This window comes from Thunnus thynnus, chromosome 17 (assembly GCF_963924715.1).
Source record: "Thunnus thynnus chromosome 17, fThuThy2.1, whole genome shotgun sequence".
Lineage (NCBI taxonomy): Eukaryota > Metazoa > Chordata > Actinopteri > Scombriformes > Scombridae > Thunnus > Thunnus thynnus.
The window spans coordinates 2,653,441-2,671,013 of record NC_089533.1 but is presented as its reverse complement, the minus strand read 5'-3'; the positions used below and the strand labels follow the sequence as shown (position 1 = coordinate 2,671,013).

General features: G+C 41.9%; 1 protein-coding gene across 1 annotated transcript in view; it reads left to right on the top strand.

Moving 5' to 3' along the window:
• LOC137201242 (uncharacterized) overlaps window positions 1-17,573 on the top strand; it is a 41,688-nt gene that overhangs the window by 19,605 nt on the left and 4,510 nt on the right. Inside the window, exons 12-28 of the mRNA XM_067616188.1 lie at window positions 2,301-2,321; window positions 3,161-3,323; window positions 3,672-3,940; window positions 4,881-5,026; window positions 5,119-5,386; window positions 7,722-7,742; window positions 8,582-8,744; window positions 9,093-9,361; window positions 10,302-10,447; window positions 10,540-10,807; window positions 13,143-13,163; window positions 14,004-14,166; window positions 14,515-14,783; window positions 15,931-16,076; window positions 16,169-16,499; window positions 16,940-17,111; window positions 17,216-17,469. Of these exons, the coding sequence (XP_067472289.1) occupies window positions 2,301-2,321; window positions 3,161-3,323; window positions 3,672-3,940; window positions 4,881-5,026; window positions 5,119-5,386; window positions 7,722-7,742; window positions 8,582-8,744; window positions 9,093-9,361; window positions 10,302-10,447; window positions 10,540-10,807; window positions 13,143-13,163; window positions 14,004-14,166; window positions 14,515-14,783; window positions 15,931-16,076; window positions 16,169-16,499; window positions 16,940-17,111; window positions 17,216-17,469 (3,090 nt within the window). The remainder of the gene's footprint in view (window positions 1-2,300; window positions 2,322-3,160; window positions 3,324-3,671; window positions 3,941-4,880; window positions 5,027-5,118; window positions 5,387-7,721; window positions 7,743-8,581; window positions 8,745-9,092; window positions 9,362-10,301; window positions 10,448-10,539; window positions 10,808-13,142; window positions 13,164-14,003; window positions 14,167-14,514; window positions 14,784-15,930; window positions 16,077-16,168; window positions 16,500-16,939; window positions 17,112-17,215; window positions 17,470-17,573) is intronic.

Here is a 17,573-nt window from a genome sequence, read left to right as displayed (position 1 = left end):
TCTGACCGATTTTTAACTACAAATTTGAAAGCTTTTAGATTAGACATATTACCACACTGTGCGACAGTTTCAGATCTATTCTGTATCAGCTTGTTCCGCCTCTTCATTGAGGATAAATGATCTTTACACTGAGAGAAACATTCAAACCAAAGGCTCCATGCTTCTTATGGCTGCACTATTCTAACAGAAGAGAAATATTCCAGATGTTTGTGCATCGTTTTGGACAAATTTTTCCAAAAGTCAGCCTGACATGTTTGGTATCTTTGGAAACATTTGGATCTCTGCTAGAATTTAAAATAAAGTTCTGTGTGTTTGAAGGATGTTTAATGTTTAAAATGATGGATCTATTTTCTGTGATCTTTTTTAAAAAACATCTTTCACTGTCTGCCTTTTGAGAATTAGCTATTTTGAACAGTCTTGTTAGGGAAATGAGAGGCAAAATTGGTGAAATAAAAGGAGAATTCTTTTGGCCATGACTTTGTAAATGTTAATAGCCTCCCTTCCCTCCCTCTCAATGGACAACAGCAGAGGTTCTGAGAGCCTTCCTTCTCCACATCTGCTTGTAAGCTGGGTCTTGATGAGCTTCAGTTTGGAGAATGATTGCTCAACTGATGCAGTCATCACTAGCAGCTCAGACTGCACTGACCCAAAGACAACAGAACCATGTAAACTAGTGAGTAGTACTGTACCAGAACCAACTGAATGGAACAGTGTTACAGCTACAACAACTACAACATGTTTTTAAGGGTTCTTTATTTTCATGATGGTCAACATACACTCATTCCTTCCATAATTGTAGAGGAGTTCTCCTTCTTTAGGCTCAAAGGTAAGTATGACAGTGTTATTTAGACGAGTGGTCATTTTTGGGTCATCTGCAAACCTTGGAGGAGTAGGTCATGGCCTCTCTCTTTCAGAGCAGTTCATCTCTCTGTCTGCTAAGGATGACTGAGCAACGCAGCTGTCCTGATGAGGCTGGCTGTCTCCTTGGGAAACTAAGGTTGTAGAAGAAATGCTGTGCTCTATTTCAGATGGCCAGACTGTCTCTTCTAAGAATATATTGCATGTTGCCTGAATGTGTGAACAATGGTTCACTTAGGTCGGTGTAGTTTCTTGTTCAGGATCTAGTACCCAATAGAATCCTCACACCTGTATGGATGAGTAAAGAATAACCTTATTTGGACATGTAGTAAATCTCGAGGGTCTAGTGAAGGATCAAATACTCCCCACCAGGAGGTAACCTTCAGAATTGAGAAGCATTAAACAGTGTTTCACTTGTACTGCTAATATCTGTTCTCTTCTAGCTTAGTCTAGCTTCAATAAATCCATGTCTCCTGAAACCTTTGTCAGTTAGGAGTTAGACAGTTCTAAATATTTTCCTTCACAATAATGGCCAGTTTACTCCATCATAAGGGCATTTTACAGGCAAAGTATCTCATGCTCTTCACTGGAAGGGCACTTCACCATGTTTTTCTCCCATGCAGGGCACCCTATAGGGCACTTCACCATGTTTTTTGTTATTGAAGGGCACTCATCATGGCATCATGTTTTCTAACACCTGGGGGCACCCTAGAGGGCACTTAATCCCTTTTTTCATTGAAAGTGCACCCAATTCTGCACTTAAGTTAGGGGAACCCTAAATGGCACTTTTTCCACTAGAAGGGCAGCCATACAAAACCTCCAGCTCAGCCCATTACAAGAGCAACTCATAGGGCTCTGCATTACATCATGTGGGGATATTTTACAGGGCACTATCACATTTTCTTCAAATGAAAAAGCATCCTTGAGGGCATTTCATCCCAGATTGTTACACATACAGGCACTCTATAGAGCATTTCATCCTGATTAACCATAACTAAGACAGTAATTACAGAACAGGTGTGGGGGCACCTTAGAGGACATTTTATCATGTTTGCTTTATTGTGGGGTTAACTTAAAGGGCACAGTTGCTTTTTTTTTTGCCCCCTTGAGCCCACCATTGAACCTACCTGTTCGATGACGGTGAAAAGCCATTAAAAGGAACCAATAAATTATAGGATGGTACAGCACTTAAATTTTGGTTATTGAAACCTTTGATGATCATGATGATTTCTGAAGCAATGCCATCGAAAACAACAACTCTTTTGTGACTGGAATTTTTCTCTCTCTCTGTTAGCTGAGAGAAGAGACTGTAAAATGAGTGTCACTCATATTTTAAAAATCTGTGTTTAAGTGAGTTTAGTAGTCAATATTGTAGTATTGAGTATCAGTGAATATAAATGCTGAATTGTTGTTTCAAGAGCTGTTTGTTTTCTGTTTTTCAGAGTCTCACTCACAACTAGATGGTAAGTCACAGTTTCCACTTGTTTACATTTTAAACATGTTGTTGGATAGAAAGGTTGATAGTTTGATTGTTGTTGGTATTTGCTGTCAAAGCCAGAATTCCAGTCTTAAAGGACTCGTTCACTATTCTTCAAGGGCATCTTAAAACAACAGTCAAGTGTCCACAGGAACAGTTAAAGAGGTTCTCCTTGCTGTAATCATTCCTCCTGGTCATATTGGCTATTAAAATATCTGCCACATTTACAGTCATTTTAGCATGAAATTCCCTCTTTGTGTTTCCTTGGACAGTCTTTCCCTGTTGAGCTGTGAAAGAAGTATAGTAACAAAAAGAGGGACTTTGGCACTACAGTTTTTGTAACATTGAACGGTATCTACTTGATCTGGCTCATTTGGACGCTGAAGCTTCATATTAGCTTCAGATAAACTTTTAAACACATTTTTGCACAGAAGGAGGACTGTGGATTTTGTCCCCATCACTTACATTGTACGTGCGTTATGAAGGGATCTTCTAATGGTCCGTATGAACAGGAGGAATGATTACAGCAAGAAAGACATGTTTCACTGTTCATTTGGGCTCCTGACTGATGTATTAAGACACACTTGGAAAATTGTGAACCTGTCCTTTAAGAGAGCAAGTAGAAGCAAAGAAACATTTAGACTAATATTGAAATGAGATTATAGTTTCACCTCTTGTTATCTTGAGAGCCTCCCAGCAGACTCCCAGGATCATAATCTTTAACTCACAGTTGAAGGTTATAATCCTGCAAACAGAAACCACAGTGGTAATTCAGGGAGGCCGAGCATTGCTCACTCTGTGTTTTTATCGTCTGTCTCTCTGTAGTGTGCGGTCGGCCTGCGCTCAACACCAGGATTGTTGGAGGACAGGCGGCCCCTAATGGCAGCTGGCCCTGGCAGGCCAGTCTGCAAAGTTCTGGATTTCACTTCTGCGGAGGATCCCTCATTAACAAAGAATGGGTGCTGACGGCTGCTCACTGCTTCTCAAGGTGAGCAGTTAGAATAGAGCTGTGATGGAAAACAACATGCCATGAGACCCCTCCAAGGGGTCGCAAGATGAATATCAAGGGTCTCAAAATGATTAACAGGACAGGAAAGAAGAAAATGTATTGTTCTACTGCTCAAATTTAGATCTCTTTTTTCTAGCTTTGTCTTGTGAAATTCTGGAGATTTTCCTCTTCAGGCCTCCAACAATTATTCAAATAGAGCAATACAAGAGGTTTAGAAGAAAAATCTTTCTCTCTTAAATGGATTTGCATCTGCTTGACTGAGGTAGTCTCAACTGCAGCCCTGCTCTTCATGTCTTTGCACTGCTTTGTTTCTCTTCTGATCTTCAGCACCAGCACAGCGGGTTTGGCTGTGGTCCTCGGTCTCCAGAGTCAAGAGGGGTCCAACCCCAATGCAGTGTCTCGAACGGTCTCTCAGATCATCAATCATCCCAGCTACAACCCTAGCACTAATGACAACGACATCTCCCTCCTGAAGCTCTCCTCACCGGTTACTTTCAACGACTTCATTGTGCCAGTGTGCCTGGCAGCCTCAGACAGCACTTTCAACAACGGCGTGGACACCTGGATTACCGGCTGGGGCAACATCGGATCTGGAGGTAGGTCATTGAGAAACTGGGGCACATCTATTACTTGTGCTCTCTCAGATTCAAAAATGCATCTCAGTGAGCGACGGAAACCTTTTGTAACTTACAGCTTGTATTTATATTTTCAACATAATCTGCATGTTACAATACTATCACACTCCACATTACAAAAGTATTAGACAGATTAAACAACAAACTGATGATTTATCTATCCTAGGAACATTCTGATAATGACGTGATATGAAAGGTCAGTAAAATCAAAAGAGTTCATTTATCTGAGGAGCATTAATGTGGTCAGTAAATTTCATGGCAAACTGCCGACACGCAGATTTATATTCCTTTGAAACTGAGTGTGATCATGGACAGTGAATTTAGGTTAGACAAACAGATAAACTCAGTGGTCGAAACGAGTTTCTTCCAGCTAAGGCTTTTATCTAAGGTGAAGTCCTTTTTATCACTTAATGACTATGAGAGGGTCATACATGCTTTAATCTTGTCCCATGCAAGCGAGAGCACATTTCCCCTGTACTAGCATCCCTCCACTGGTTCCCAGTACGTTTTAGGATTGATTTTAAGATTTTACTGTTTGCCTATAAATCACTGAATGGACTATCTCCAACCTACCTCTCTGATCTCTTACAACCACACATCCCATCAAAGTCACGAGCAAAAACTGAGCTAAAAGAGAGTGAATATTGTACTTACATTTACCAGGTGGACAGAAACACGACTCCAAATGAATGATAATGTTCCTCCATAACAGCTGGATGTGGAAATAAGCAACTGTTTGCTAACAAGTTCAACACGTCAGCTTAAAAGCTGAAATATGTCAGTGTTGTGTTCACTACTTGTTTTTGCTGAACACTAGTGGACAAAACAAGTGGTATGAGTCCTTTACAAAATATATTTCACCATATGTGTTGTTTATTAAACTGATTTTGTGTGTCTTTAGTACCCCTTCCTTCCCCACAAAACCTAATGGAGGTGGAGGTTCCTGTTGTTGGGAACAGACAGTGTAACTGTGACTATGGAGTGGGCACAATCACCAACAACATGATCTGCGCTGGGTTACGTGCCGGAGGGAAGGACTCCTGTCAGGTGATCATTTTACCACCTGTTCTTCCTTTAGATTTCCCTTCCTACAAAGATTCTTTCTCCTGACCCACTCCTGAATGTTTCTCTCCTCAAAGGGGGACTCAGGTGGTCCGATGGTAACAAAGACAGGAAGTGTCTGGGTCCAGGCTGGAGTTGTGAGCTTTGGTTTTGGTTGTGCGGAGCCTAATTTCCCAGGAGTCTACGCCAGAGTGTCCGAGTATCAGTCCTGGATCAACAGCCAAGTCACCAGCGACCAGCCAGGCTTCGTCACCTTCACGTCCAATGGGACTGACAGTGACCTCAGTGCCAACTGTTCCGGCCTGCCGCCACCTCCAACCACCCTCCCTTCAACAACAGTCAATCGTGAGTAACTGTCATGTCCAGGCTTTGTGAACAGATCTGACCGATTTTTAACTACAAATTTGAAAGCTTTTAGATTAGACATATTACCACACTGTGCGACAGTTTCAGATCTATTCTGTATCAGCTTGTTCCGCCTCTTCATTGAGGATAAATGATCTTTACACTGAGAGAAACATTCAAACCAAAGGCTCCATGCTTCTTATGGCTGCACTATTCTAACAGAAGAGAAATATTCCAGATGTTTGTGCATCGTTTTGGACAAATTTTTCCAAAAGTCAGCCTGACATGTTTGGTATCTTTGGAAACATTTGGATCTCTGCTAGAATTTAAAATAAAGTTCTGTGTGTTTGAAGGATGTTTAATGTTTAAAATGATGGATCTATTTTCTGTGATCTTTTTTAAAAAACATCTTTCACTGTCTGCCTTTTGAGAATTAGCTATTTTGAACAGTCTTGTTAGGGAAATGAGAGGCAAAATTGGTGAAATAAAAGGAGAATTCTTTTGGCCATGACTTTGTAAATGTTAATAGCCTCCCTTCCCTCCCTCTCAATGGACAACAGCAGAGGTTCTGAGAGCCTTCCTTCTCCACATCTGCTTGTAAGCTGGGTCTTGATGAGCTTCAGTTTGGAGAATGATTGCTCAACTGATGCAGTCATCACTAGCAGCTCAGACTGCACTGACCCAAAGACAACAGAACCATGTAAACTAGTGAGTAGTACTGTACCAGAACCAACTGAATGGAACAGTGTTACAGCTACAACAACTACAACATGTTTTTAAGGGTTCTTTATTTTCATGATGGTCAACATACACTCATTCCTTCCATAATTGTAGAGGAGTTCTCCTTCTTTAGGCTCAAAGGTAAGTATGACAGTGTTATTTAGACGAGTGGTCATTTTTGGGTCATCTGCAAACCTTGGAGGAGTAGGTCATGGCCTCTCTCTTTCAGAGCAGTTCATCTCTCTGTCTGCTAAGGATGACTGAGCAACGCAGCTGTCCTGATGAGGCTGGCTGTCTCCTTGGGAAACTAAGGTTGTAGAAGAAATGCTGTGCTCTATTTCAGATGGCCAGACTGTCTCTTCTAAGAATATATTGCATGTTGCCTGAATGTGTGAACAATGGTTCACTTAGGTCGGTGTAGTTTCTTGTTCAGGATCTAGTACCCAATAGAATCCTCACACCTGTATGGATGAGTAAAGAATAACCTTATTTGGACATGTAGTAAATCTCGAGGGTCTAGTGAAGGATCAAATACTCCCCACCAGGAGGTAACCTTCAGAATTGAGAAGCATTAAACAGTGTTTCACTTGTACTGCTAATATCTGTTCTCTTCTAGCTTAGTCTAGCTTCAATAAATCCATGTCTCCTGAAACCTTTGTCAGTTAGGAGTTAGACAGTTCTAAATATTTTCCTTCACAATAATGGCCAGTTTACTCCATCATAAGGGCATTTTACAGGCAAAGTATCTCATGCTCTTCACTGGAAGGGCACTTCACCATGTTTTTCTCCCATGCAGGGCACCCTATAGGGCACTTCACCATGTTTTTTGTTATTGAAGGGCACTCATCATGGCATCATGTTTTCTAACACCTGGGGGCACCCTAGAGGGCACTTAATCCCTTTTTTCATTGAAAGTGCACCCAATTCTGCACTTAAGTTAGGGGAACCCTAAATGGCACTTTTTCCACTAGAAGGGCAGCCATACAAAACCTCCAGCTCAGCCCATTACAAGAGCAACTCATAGGGCTCTGCATTACATCATGTGGGGATATTTTACAGGGCACTATCACATTTTCTTCAAATGAAAAAGCATCCTTGAGGGCATTTCATCCCAGATTGTTACACATACAGGCACTCTATAGAGCATTTCATCCTGATTAACCATAACTAAGACAGTAATTACAGAACAGGTGTGGGGGCACCTTAGAGGACATTTTATCATGTTTGCTTTATTGTGGGGTTAACTTAAAGGGCACAGTTGCTTTTTTTTTTGCCCCCTTGAGCCCACCATTGAACCTACCTGTTCGATGACGGTGAAAAGCCATTAAAAGGAACCAATAAATTATAGGATGGTACAGCACTTAAATTTTGGTTATTGAAACCTTTGATGATCATGATGATTTCTGAAGCAATGCCATCGAAAACAACAACTCTTTTGTGACTGGAATTTTTCTCTCTCTCTGTTAGCTGAGAGAAGAGACTGTAAAATGAGTGTCACTCATATTTTAAAAATCTGTGTTTAAGTGAGTTTAGTAGTCAATATTGTAGTATTGAGTATCAGTGAATATAAATGCTGAATTGTTGTTTCAAGAGCTGTTTGTTTTCTGTTTTTCAGAGTCTCACTCACAACTAGATGGTAAGTCACAGTTTCCACTTGTTTACATTTTAAACATGTTGTTGGATAGAAAGGTTGATAGTTTGATTGTTGTTGGTATTTGCTGTCAAAGCCAGAATTCCAGTCTTAAAGGACTGGTTCACTATTCTTCAAGGGCATCTTAAAACAACAGTCAAGTGTCCACAGGAACAGTTAAAGAGGTTCTCCTTGCTGTAATCATTCCTCCTGGTCATATTGGCTATTAAAATATCTGCCACATTTACAGTCATTTTAGCATGAAATTCCCTCTTTGTGTTTCCTTGGACAGTCTTTCCCTGTTGAGCTGTGAAAGAAGTATAGTAACAAAAAGAGGGACTTTGGCACTACAGTTTTTGTAACATTGAACGGTATCTACTTGATCTGGCTCATTTGGACGCTGAAGCTTCATATTAGCTTCAGATAAACTTTTAAACACATTTTTGCACAGAAGGAGGACTGTGGATTTTGTCCCCATCACTTACATTGTACGTGCGTTATGAAGGGATCTTCTAATGGTCCGTATGAACAGGAGGAATGATTACAGCAAGAAAGACATGTTTCACTGTTCATTTGGGCTCCTGACTGATGTATTAAGACACACTTGGAAAATTGTGAACCTGTCCTTTAAGAGAGCAAGTAGAAGCAAAGAAACATTTAGACTAATATTGAAATGAGATTATAGTTTCACCTCTTGTTATCTTGAGAGCCTCCCAGCAGACTCCCAGGATCATAATCTTTAACTCACAGTTGAAGGTTATAATCCTGCAAACAGAAACCACAGTGGTAATTCAGGGAGGCCGAGCATTGCTCACTCTGTGTTTTTATCGTCTGTCTCTCTGTAGTGTGCGGTCGGCCTGCGCTCAACACCAGGATTGTTGGAGGACAGGCGGCCCCTAATGGCAGCTGGCCCTGGCAGGCCAGTCTGCAAAGTTCTGGATTTCACTTCTGCGGAGGATCCCTCATTAACAAAGAATGGGTGCTGACGGCTGCTCACTGCTTCTCAAGGTGAGCAGTTAGAATAGAGCTGTGATGGAAAACAACATGCCATGAGACCCCTCCAAGGGGTCGCAAGATGAATATCAAGGGTCTCAAAATGATTAACAGGACAGGAAAGAAGAAAATGTATTGTTCTACTGCTCAAATTTAGATCTCTTTTTTCTAGCTTTGTCTTGTGAAATTCTGGAGATTTTCCTCTTCAGGCCTCCAACAATTATTCAAATAGAGCAATACAAGAGGTTTAGAAGAAAAATCTTTCTCTCTTAAATGGATTTGCATCTGCTTGACTGAGGTAGTCTCAACTGCAGCCCTGCTCTTCATGTCTTTGCACTGCTTTGTTTCTCTTCTGATCTTCAGCACCAGCACAGCGGGTTTGGCTGTGGTCCTCGGTCTCCAGAGTCAAGAGGGGTCCAACCCCAATGCAGTGTCTCGAACGGTCTCTCAGATCATCAATCATCCCAGCTACAACCCTAGCACTAATGACAACGACATCTCCCTCCTGAAGCTCTCCTCACCGGTTACTTTCAACGACTTCATTGTGCCAGTGTGCCTGGCAGCCTCAGACAGCACTTTCAACAACGGCGTGGACACCTGGATTACCGGCTGGGGCAACATCGGATCTGGAGGTAGGTCATTGAGAAACTGGGGCACATCTATTACTTGTGCTCTCTCAGATTCAAAAATGCATCTCAGTGAGCGACGGAAACCTTTTGTAACTTACAGCTTGTATTTATATTTTCAACATAATCTGCATGTTACAATACTATCACACTCCACATTACAAAAGTATTAGACAGATTAAACAACAAACTGATGATTTATCTATCCTAGGAACATTCTGATAATGACGTGATATGAAAGGTCAGTAAAATCAAAAGTTAATCTAAACGTACTGGGAACCAGTGGAGGGATGCTAGTACAGGGAAATGTGCTCTCGCTTGCATGGGACAAGATTAAAGCATGTATGACCCTCATAGTCATTAAGTGATAAAAAGGACTTTCACCTTAGATAAAAGGCTTCTGAGTTTCTTCCAGCTAAGGCTTTTATCTAAGGTGAAGTCCTTTTTATCACTTAATGACTATGAGAGGGTCATACATGCTTTAATCTTGTCCCATGCAAGCGAGAGCACATTTCCCCTGTACTAGCATCCCTCCACTGGTTCCCAGTACGTTTTAGGATTGATTTTAAGATTTTACTGTTTGCCTATAAATCACTGAATGGACTATCTCCAACCTACCTCTCTGATCTCTTACAACCACACATCCCATCAAAGTCACGAGCAAAAACTGAGCTAAAAGAGAGTGAATATTGTACTTACATTTACCAGGTGGACAGAAACACGACTCCAAATGAATGATAATGTTCCTCCATAACAGCTGGATGTGGAAATAAGCAACTGTTTGCTAACAAGTTCAACACGTCAGCTTAAAAGCTGAAATATGTCAGTGTTGTGTTCACTACTTGTTTTTGCTGAACACTAGTGGACAAAACAAGTGGTATGAGTCCTTTACAAAATATATTTCACCATATGTGTTGTTTATTAAACTGATTTTGTGTGTCTTTAGTACCCCTTCCTTCCCCACAAAACCTAATGGAGGTGGAGGTTCCTGTTGTTGGGAACAGACAGTGTAACTGTGACTATGGAGTGGGCACAATCACCAACAACATGATCTGCGCTGGGTTACGTGCCGGAGGGAAGGACTCCTGTCAGGTGATCATTTTACCACCTGTTCTTCCTTTAGATTTCCCTTCCTACAAAGATTCTTTCTCCTGACCCACTCCTGAATGTTTCTCTCCTCAAAGGGGGACTCAGGTGGTCCGATGGTAACAAAGACAGGAAGTGTCTGGGTCCAGGCTGGAGTTGTGAGCTTTGGTTTTGGTTGTGCGGAGCCTAATTTCCCAGGAGTCTACGCCAGAGTGTCCGAGTATCAGTCCTGGATCAACAGCCAAGTCACCAGCGACCAGCCAGGCTTCGTCACCTTCACGTCCAATGGGACTGACAGTGACCTCAGTGCCAACTGTTCCGGCCTGCCGCCACCTCCAACCACCCTCCCTTCAACAACAGTCAATCGTGAGTAACTGTCATGTCCAGGCTTTGTGAACAGATCTGACCGATTTTTAACTACAAATTTGAAAGCTTTTAGATTAGACATATTACCACACTGTGCGACAGTTTCAGATCTATTCTGTATCAGCTTGTTCCGCCTCTTCATTGAGGATAAATGATCTTTACACTGAGAGAAACATTCAAACCAAAGGCTCCATGCTTCTTATGGCTGCACTATTCTAACAGAAGAGAAATATTCCAGATGTTTGTGCATCGTTTTGGACAAATTTTTCCAAAAGTCAGCCTGACATGTTTGGTATCTTTGGAAACATTTGGATCTCTGCTAGAATTTAAAATAAAGTTCTGTGTGTTTGAAGGATGTTTAATGTTTAAAATGATGGATCTATTTTCTGTGATCTTTTTTAAAAAACATCTTTCACTGTCTGCCTTTTGAGAATTAGCTATTTTGAACAGTCTTGTTAGGGAAATGAGAGGCAAAATTGGTGAAATAAAAGGAGAATTCTTTTGGCCATGACTTTGTAAATGTTAATAGCCTCCCTTCCCTCCCTCTCAATGGACAACAGCAGAGGTTCTGAGAGCCTTCCTTCTCCACATCTGCTTGTAAGCTGGGTCTTGATGAGCTTCAGTTTGGAGAATGATTGCTCAACTGATGCAGTCATCACTAGCAGCTCAGACTGCACTGACCCAAAGACAACAGAACCATGTAAACTAGTGAGTAGTACTGTACCAGAACCAACTGAATGGAACAGTGTTACAGCTACAACAACTACAACATGTTTTTAAGGGTTCTTTATTTTCATGATGGTCAACATACACTCATTCCTTCCATAATTGTAGAGGAGTTCTCCTTCTTTAGGCTCAAAGGTAAGTATGACAGTGTTATTTAGACGAGTGGTCATTTTTGGGTCATCTGCAAACCTTGGAGGAGTAGGTCATGGCCTCTCTCTTTCAGAGCAGTTCATCTCTCTGTCTGCTAAGGATGACTGAGCAACGCAGCTGTCCTGATGAGGCTGGCTGTCTCCTTGGGAAACTAAGGTTGTAGAAGAAATGCTGTGCTCTATTTCAGATGGCCAGACTGTCTCTTCTAAGAATATATTGCATGTTGCCTGAATGTGTGAACAATGGTTCACTTAGGTCGGTGTAGTTTCTTGTTCAGGATCTAGTACCCAATAGAATCCTCACACCTGTATGGATGAGTAAAGAATAACCTTATTTGGACATGTAGTAAATCTCGAGGGTCTAGTGAAGGATCAAATACTCCCCACCAGGAGGTAACCTTCAGAATTGAGAAGCATTAAACAGTGTTTCACTTGTACTGCTAATATCTGTTCTCTTCTAGCTTAGTCTAGCTTCAATAAATCCATGTCTCCTGAAACCTTTGTCAGTTAGGAGTTAGACAGTTCTAAATATTTTCCTTCACAATAATGGCCAGTTTACTCCATCATAAGGGCATTTTACAGGCAAAGTATCTCATGCTCTTCACTGGAAGGGCACTTCACCATGTTTTTCTCCCATGCAGGGCACCCTATAGGGCACTTCACCATGTTTTTTGTTATTGAAGGGCACTCATCATGGCATCATGTTTTCTAACACCTGGGGGCACCCTAGAGGGCACTTAATCCCTTTTTTCATTGAAAGTGCACCCAATTCTGCACTTAAGTTAGGGGAACCCTAAATGGCACTTTTTCCACTAGAAGGGCAGCCATACAAAACCTCCAGCTCAGCCCATTACAAGAGCAACTCATAGGGCTCTGCATTACATCATGTGGGGATATTTTACAGGGCACTATCACATTTTCTTCAAATGAAAAAGCATCCTTGAGGGCATTTCATCCCAGATTGTTACACATACAGGCACTCTATAGAGCATTTCATCCTGATTAACCATAACTAAGACAGTAATTACAGAACAGGTGTGGGGGCACCTTAGAGGACATTTTATCATGTTTGCTTTATTGTGGGGTTAACTTAAAGGGCACAGTTGCTTTTTTTTTTGCCCCCTTGAGCCCACCATTGAACCTACCTGTTCGATGACGGTGAAAAGCCATTAAAAGGAACCAATAAATTATAGGATGGTACAGCACTTAAATTTTGGTTATTGAAACCTTTGATGATCATGATGATTTCTGAAGCAATGCCATCGAAAACAACAACTCTTTTGTGACTGGAATTTTTCTCTCTCTCTGTTAGCTGAGAGAAGAGACTGTAAAATGAGTGTCACTCATATTTTAAAAATCTGTGTTTAAGTGAGTTTAGTAGTCAATATTGTAGTATTGAGTATCAGTGAATATAAATGCTGAATTGTTGTTTCAAGAGCTGTTTGTTTTCTGTTTTTCAGAGTCTCACTCACAACTAGATGGTAAGTCACAGTTTCCACTTGTTTACATTTTAAACATGTTGTTGGATAGAAAGGTTGATAGTTTGATTGTTGTTGGTATTTGCTGTCAAAGCCAGAATTCCAGTCTTAAAGGACTGGTTCACTATTCTTCAAGGGCATCTTAAAACAACAGTCAAGTGTCCACAGGAACAGTTAAAGAGGTTCTCCTTGCTGTAATCATTCCTCCTGGTCATATTGGCTATTAAAAGATCTGCCACATTTACAGTCATTTTAGCATGAAATTCCCTCTTTGTGTTTCCTTGGACAGTCTTTCCCTGTTGAGCTGTGAAGGAAGTATAGTAACAAAAAGAGGGACTTTGGCACTACAGTTTTTGTAACATTGAACGGTATCTACTTGATCTGGCTCATTTGGACGCTGAAGCTTCATATTAGCTTCAGATAAACTTTTAAACACATTTTTGCACAGAAGGAGGACTGTGGATTTTGTCCCCATCACTTACATTGTACGTGCGTTCTGAAGGGATCTTCTAATGGTCAGTATGAACAGGAGGAATGATTACAGCAAGAAAAACATGTTTCACTGTTCATTTGGGCTCCTGACTGATGTATTAAGACACACTTGGAAAATTGTGAACCTGTCCTTTAAGAGAGCAAGTAGAAGCAAAGAAACATTTAGACTAATATTGAAATGAGATTATAGTTTCACCTCTTGTTATCTTGAGAGCCTCCCAGCAGACTCCCAGGATCATAATCTTTAACTCACAGTTGAAGGTTATAATCCTGCAAACAGAAACCACAGTGGTAATTCAGGGAGGGCCGAGCATTGCTCACTCTGTGTTTTTATCGTCTGTCTCTCTGTAGTGTGCGGTCGGCCTGCGCTCAACACCAGGATTGTTGGAGGAGAGGTGGCACCTGAAGGCAGCTGGCCCTGGCAGGTCAGTCTGCAAAGTTCTGGATTTCACTTCTGCGGAGGATCCCTCATTAACAAAGAATGGGTGCTGACGGCTGCTCACTGCTTCCCAAGGTAAGCAGTTAGAGTAGAGCTGTGATGGAAAACAACATGCCATGAGACCCCTCCAAGGGGTCGCAAGATGAATATCAAGGGTCTCAAAATGATTAACAGGACAGGAAAGAAGAAAATTTATTGTTCTGCTGCTCAAATTTAGATCTCTTTTTTCTAGCTTTGTCTTGTGAAATTCTGGAGATTTTCCTCTTCAGGCCTCCAACAATTATTCAAATAGAACAATACAAGAGGTTTAGAAGAAAAATCTTTCTCTCTTAAATGGATTTGTATCTGCTTGACTGAGGTAGTCTCGACTGCAGCCCTGCTCTTCATGTCTTTGCACTGCTTTGTTTCTCTTCTGATCTTCAGCACCAGCACAGCGGGTTTGGCTGTGGTCCTCGGTCTCCAGAGTCAAGAGGGGTCCAACCCCAATGCAGTGTCTCGAACAGTCTCTCAGATCATCAATCATCCCAGCTACAACCCTAGCACTAATGACAACGACATCTCCCTCCTGAAGCTCTCCTCACCGGTCACTTTCAACAACTTCATTCTGCCAGTGTGCCTGGCAGCCTCAGACAGCACTTTCAACGACGGTGTGGACACCTGGATCACCGGTTGGGGCAACATCGGATCTGGAGGTAGGTCATTGAGAAACTGGGGCACATTTATTACTTGTGCTCTCTCAGATTCAAAAGTGCATCTCAGTGAGCGACGGAAACCTTTTGTAACTTACAGCTTGTATTTATATTTTCAACATAATCTGCATGTGACAATACTATCACACCCCACATTACAAAAGTATTAGACAGATTAAACAACAAACTGATGATTTATCTATCCTAGGAACGTTCTGATAATGACGTGATATGAAAGGTCATTAAAATCAAAATGGCTCATTTATCTGAGGAGCATTAATACGTTCAGCAAATTTCATGGCAAACTGCCGACTAGACTTCACTAGATTCTGAAATAACATTTGAAATGTTGTCCTTATTGTGGCACAAGAGGAAAGGTCAGAGGTCACCGGAAACATTATGATTGACATGAGACAGACAGACAGGTTGACTGATATCAGTAACCTTAAAGATCCCCTCCAGACATGTTTTAGGAAATAACAAATCTTTTTCTTTTCAAAAGTTTTCCTACTTGACAAAAGATGCCTCCTACTTCACTGTGAGGTCCATTCTCAGTGTATGTGCACTGGAGGTTTCAATTCTCCGTGTCACACTTGTGTAAGTTGCATACTGGACTACGACTGGATCTCCTTGGCTTTCTGGAACTTTAAAGCGAGTTTCAGCTCATTGTTTGGTGTTCTCATAGAGTTGTTTTGGGCCGCAGCAGGCAGCTGTTTTCAGAGAAAAAGCTCCAAAAAGCCACTGTACAGTATCTGCTCGGCACCAAATGGCAAACAGACACAGTTACCTGTAGGCTAGCTGGTGAACATAATGCAGCATTTAGCAACTAAAGAGTCAGATATTTCTTTCAGGAGCTGGTAGAGAGCAAAAACTGAGCTAAAAGAGAGTGAATATTGTACTTACATTTACCAGGTGGACAGAAACACGACTCCAAATGAATGACAATGTTGCTCCATAACAGCTGGATGTGGAAATAAGCAACTGTTTGCTAACAAGTTCAACACGTCAACTTAAAAGCTGAAATATGTCAGTGTTGTGTTCACTACTTGTTTTTGCTGAACTCTAGTGGACAAAACAAGTGGTATGAGTCCTTTACAAAATATATTTCACCATATGTGTTGTTTATTAAACTGATTTTGTGTCTCTTTAGTACCCCTTCCTTCCCCACAAAACCTAATGGAGGTGGAGGTTCCTGTTGTTGGGAACAGACAGTGTAACTGTGACTATGGAGTGGGCACAATCACCAACAACATGATCTGCGCTGGATTACGTGCCGGAGGGAAGGACTCCTGTCAGGTGATCATTTTACCACCTGTTCTTCCTTTAGATTTCCCCTCCTACAAAGATTCTTTCTCCTGACCTACTCCTGAATGTTTCTCTCCTCAAAGGGGGACTCAGGTGGTCCGATGGTAACAAAAACAGGAAGTGTCTGGGTCCAGGCTGGAGTTGTGAGCTTTGGTTTTGGTTGTGCGGAGCCTAATTTCCCAGGAGTCTACGCCAGAGTGTCTGAGTATCAGTCCTGGATCAACAGCCAAATCACCAGCGACCAGCCAGGCTTCGTCACCTTCACGTCCACTGGGACTGACAGTGACCTCAGTGCCAGCTGTTCCGGCCTGCCGCCACTTCCAACCACCCTCGCTCCAACCACCCTCGCTCCAACCAACCTCCCTCCAACCACCCTCCCTCCAACCACCCTCCCTCCAACAACAACAGTCAAGCGTGAGTAACTGTCACATCCAGGCTTTGTGAACAGATCTGACAGATTTTTTACCACAAATTTGAAAAGCTTTGAGATCACACATTTTTCCACACTGTGTGACAGTTTAAGATCTATTCTGTATCAGCTTGTTCCGCCTCTTCATTGAGGATAAATGATCTTTACACTGAGGAAAATGTTCAAACCAAAGGCTCCATGCTTTTTATGGCTGCACTATTCTAACAGAAGAGAAATATTCCAGATGTTTGTGCATCATTTTGGACAAATTTTCACAGTAGTCATCCTAACATGTTTGGTATCTTTGTAAATGTTTGGATCCCTGCTAGAATTTAGAATTAAGTTCTGTGGGTTTGAAGGATGTTTAATGATTAAAATGATAGATTTATCTTCTGTGGTCTTTTTTAAAAATCTTTCATTGTCTGCCTTTTGCTTTTCTCTCCAGCTGTGGTCTGCGGTAGTGCCCCAATCAATTCACGTATTTTGGGAGGAAGTTCGGTGGCGACTGCTGGCATGTGGCCGTGGATGGCGAGCCTTCAGAAGAATGGAAGTCATGTGTGTGGCGGGACTCTAGTGGCTGTGGACTCAGTGCTGAGCAACGCCAACTGCTTCTCAAGGTGAGCCTTATATATCAAGTCAGAAAGTATTGACAGACGGACTAACACATTGTTGGTTTTCAAGTTCTTCTCAGTCCTAATTGAGTCGATTTTTCCTCCCACAGTTCACCCACAGCATCTGAATGGACTGTGGTCTTGGGCCGTTTGAACCAGAATGGAGTCAACTCCTTTGAGGTGACACTGAATGTGACAAATATCACCCTAAGCACCCTGACCGGGTCTAATGTAGCAGTGCTGCATCTGGCAGCCCAGCCCACCCTGTCCGACTACATCCAGCCCATCTGCCTGGACAACGGACAGACCTTCACTGTGGGCTCCACATGCTGGGCTGCTGGCTGGAGCTCTGGGCGTGGAGGGGGTGAGTCCTTCACATACAGACTGACACAATAACGTTAGCTCTCTTTATCATGTCAAACACTTAGGACATCTGGGAGTTTCCCCTAATCATTTTCCCATTTTCTT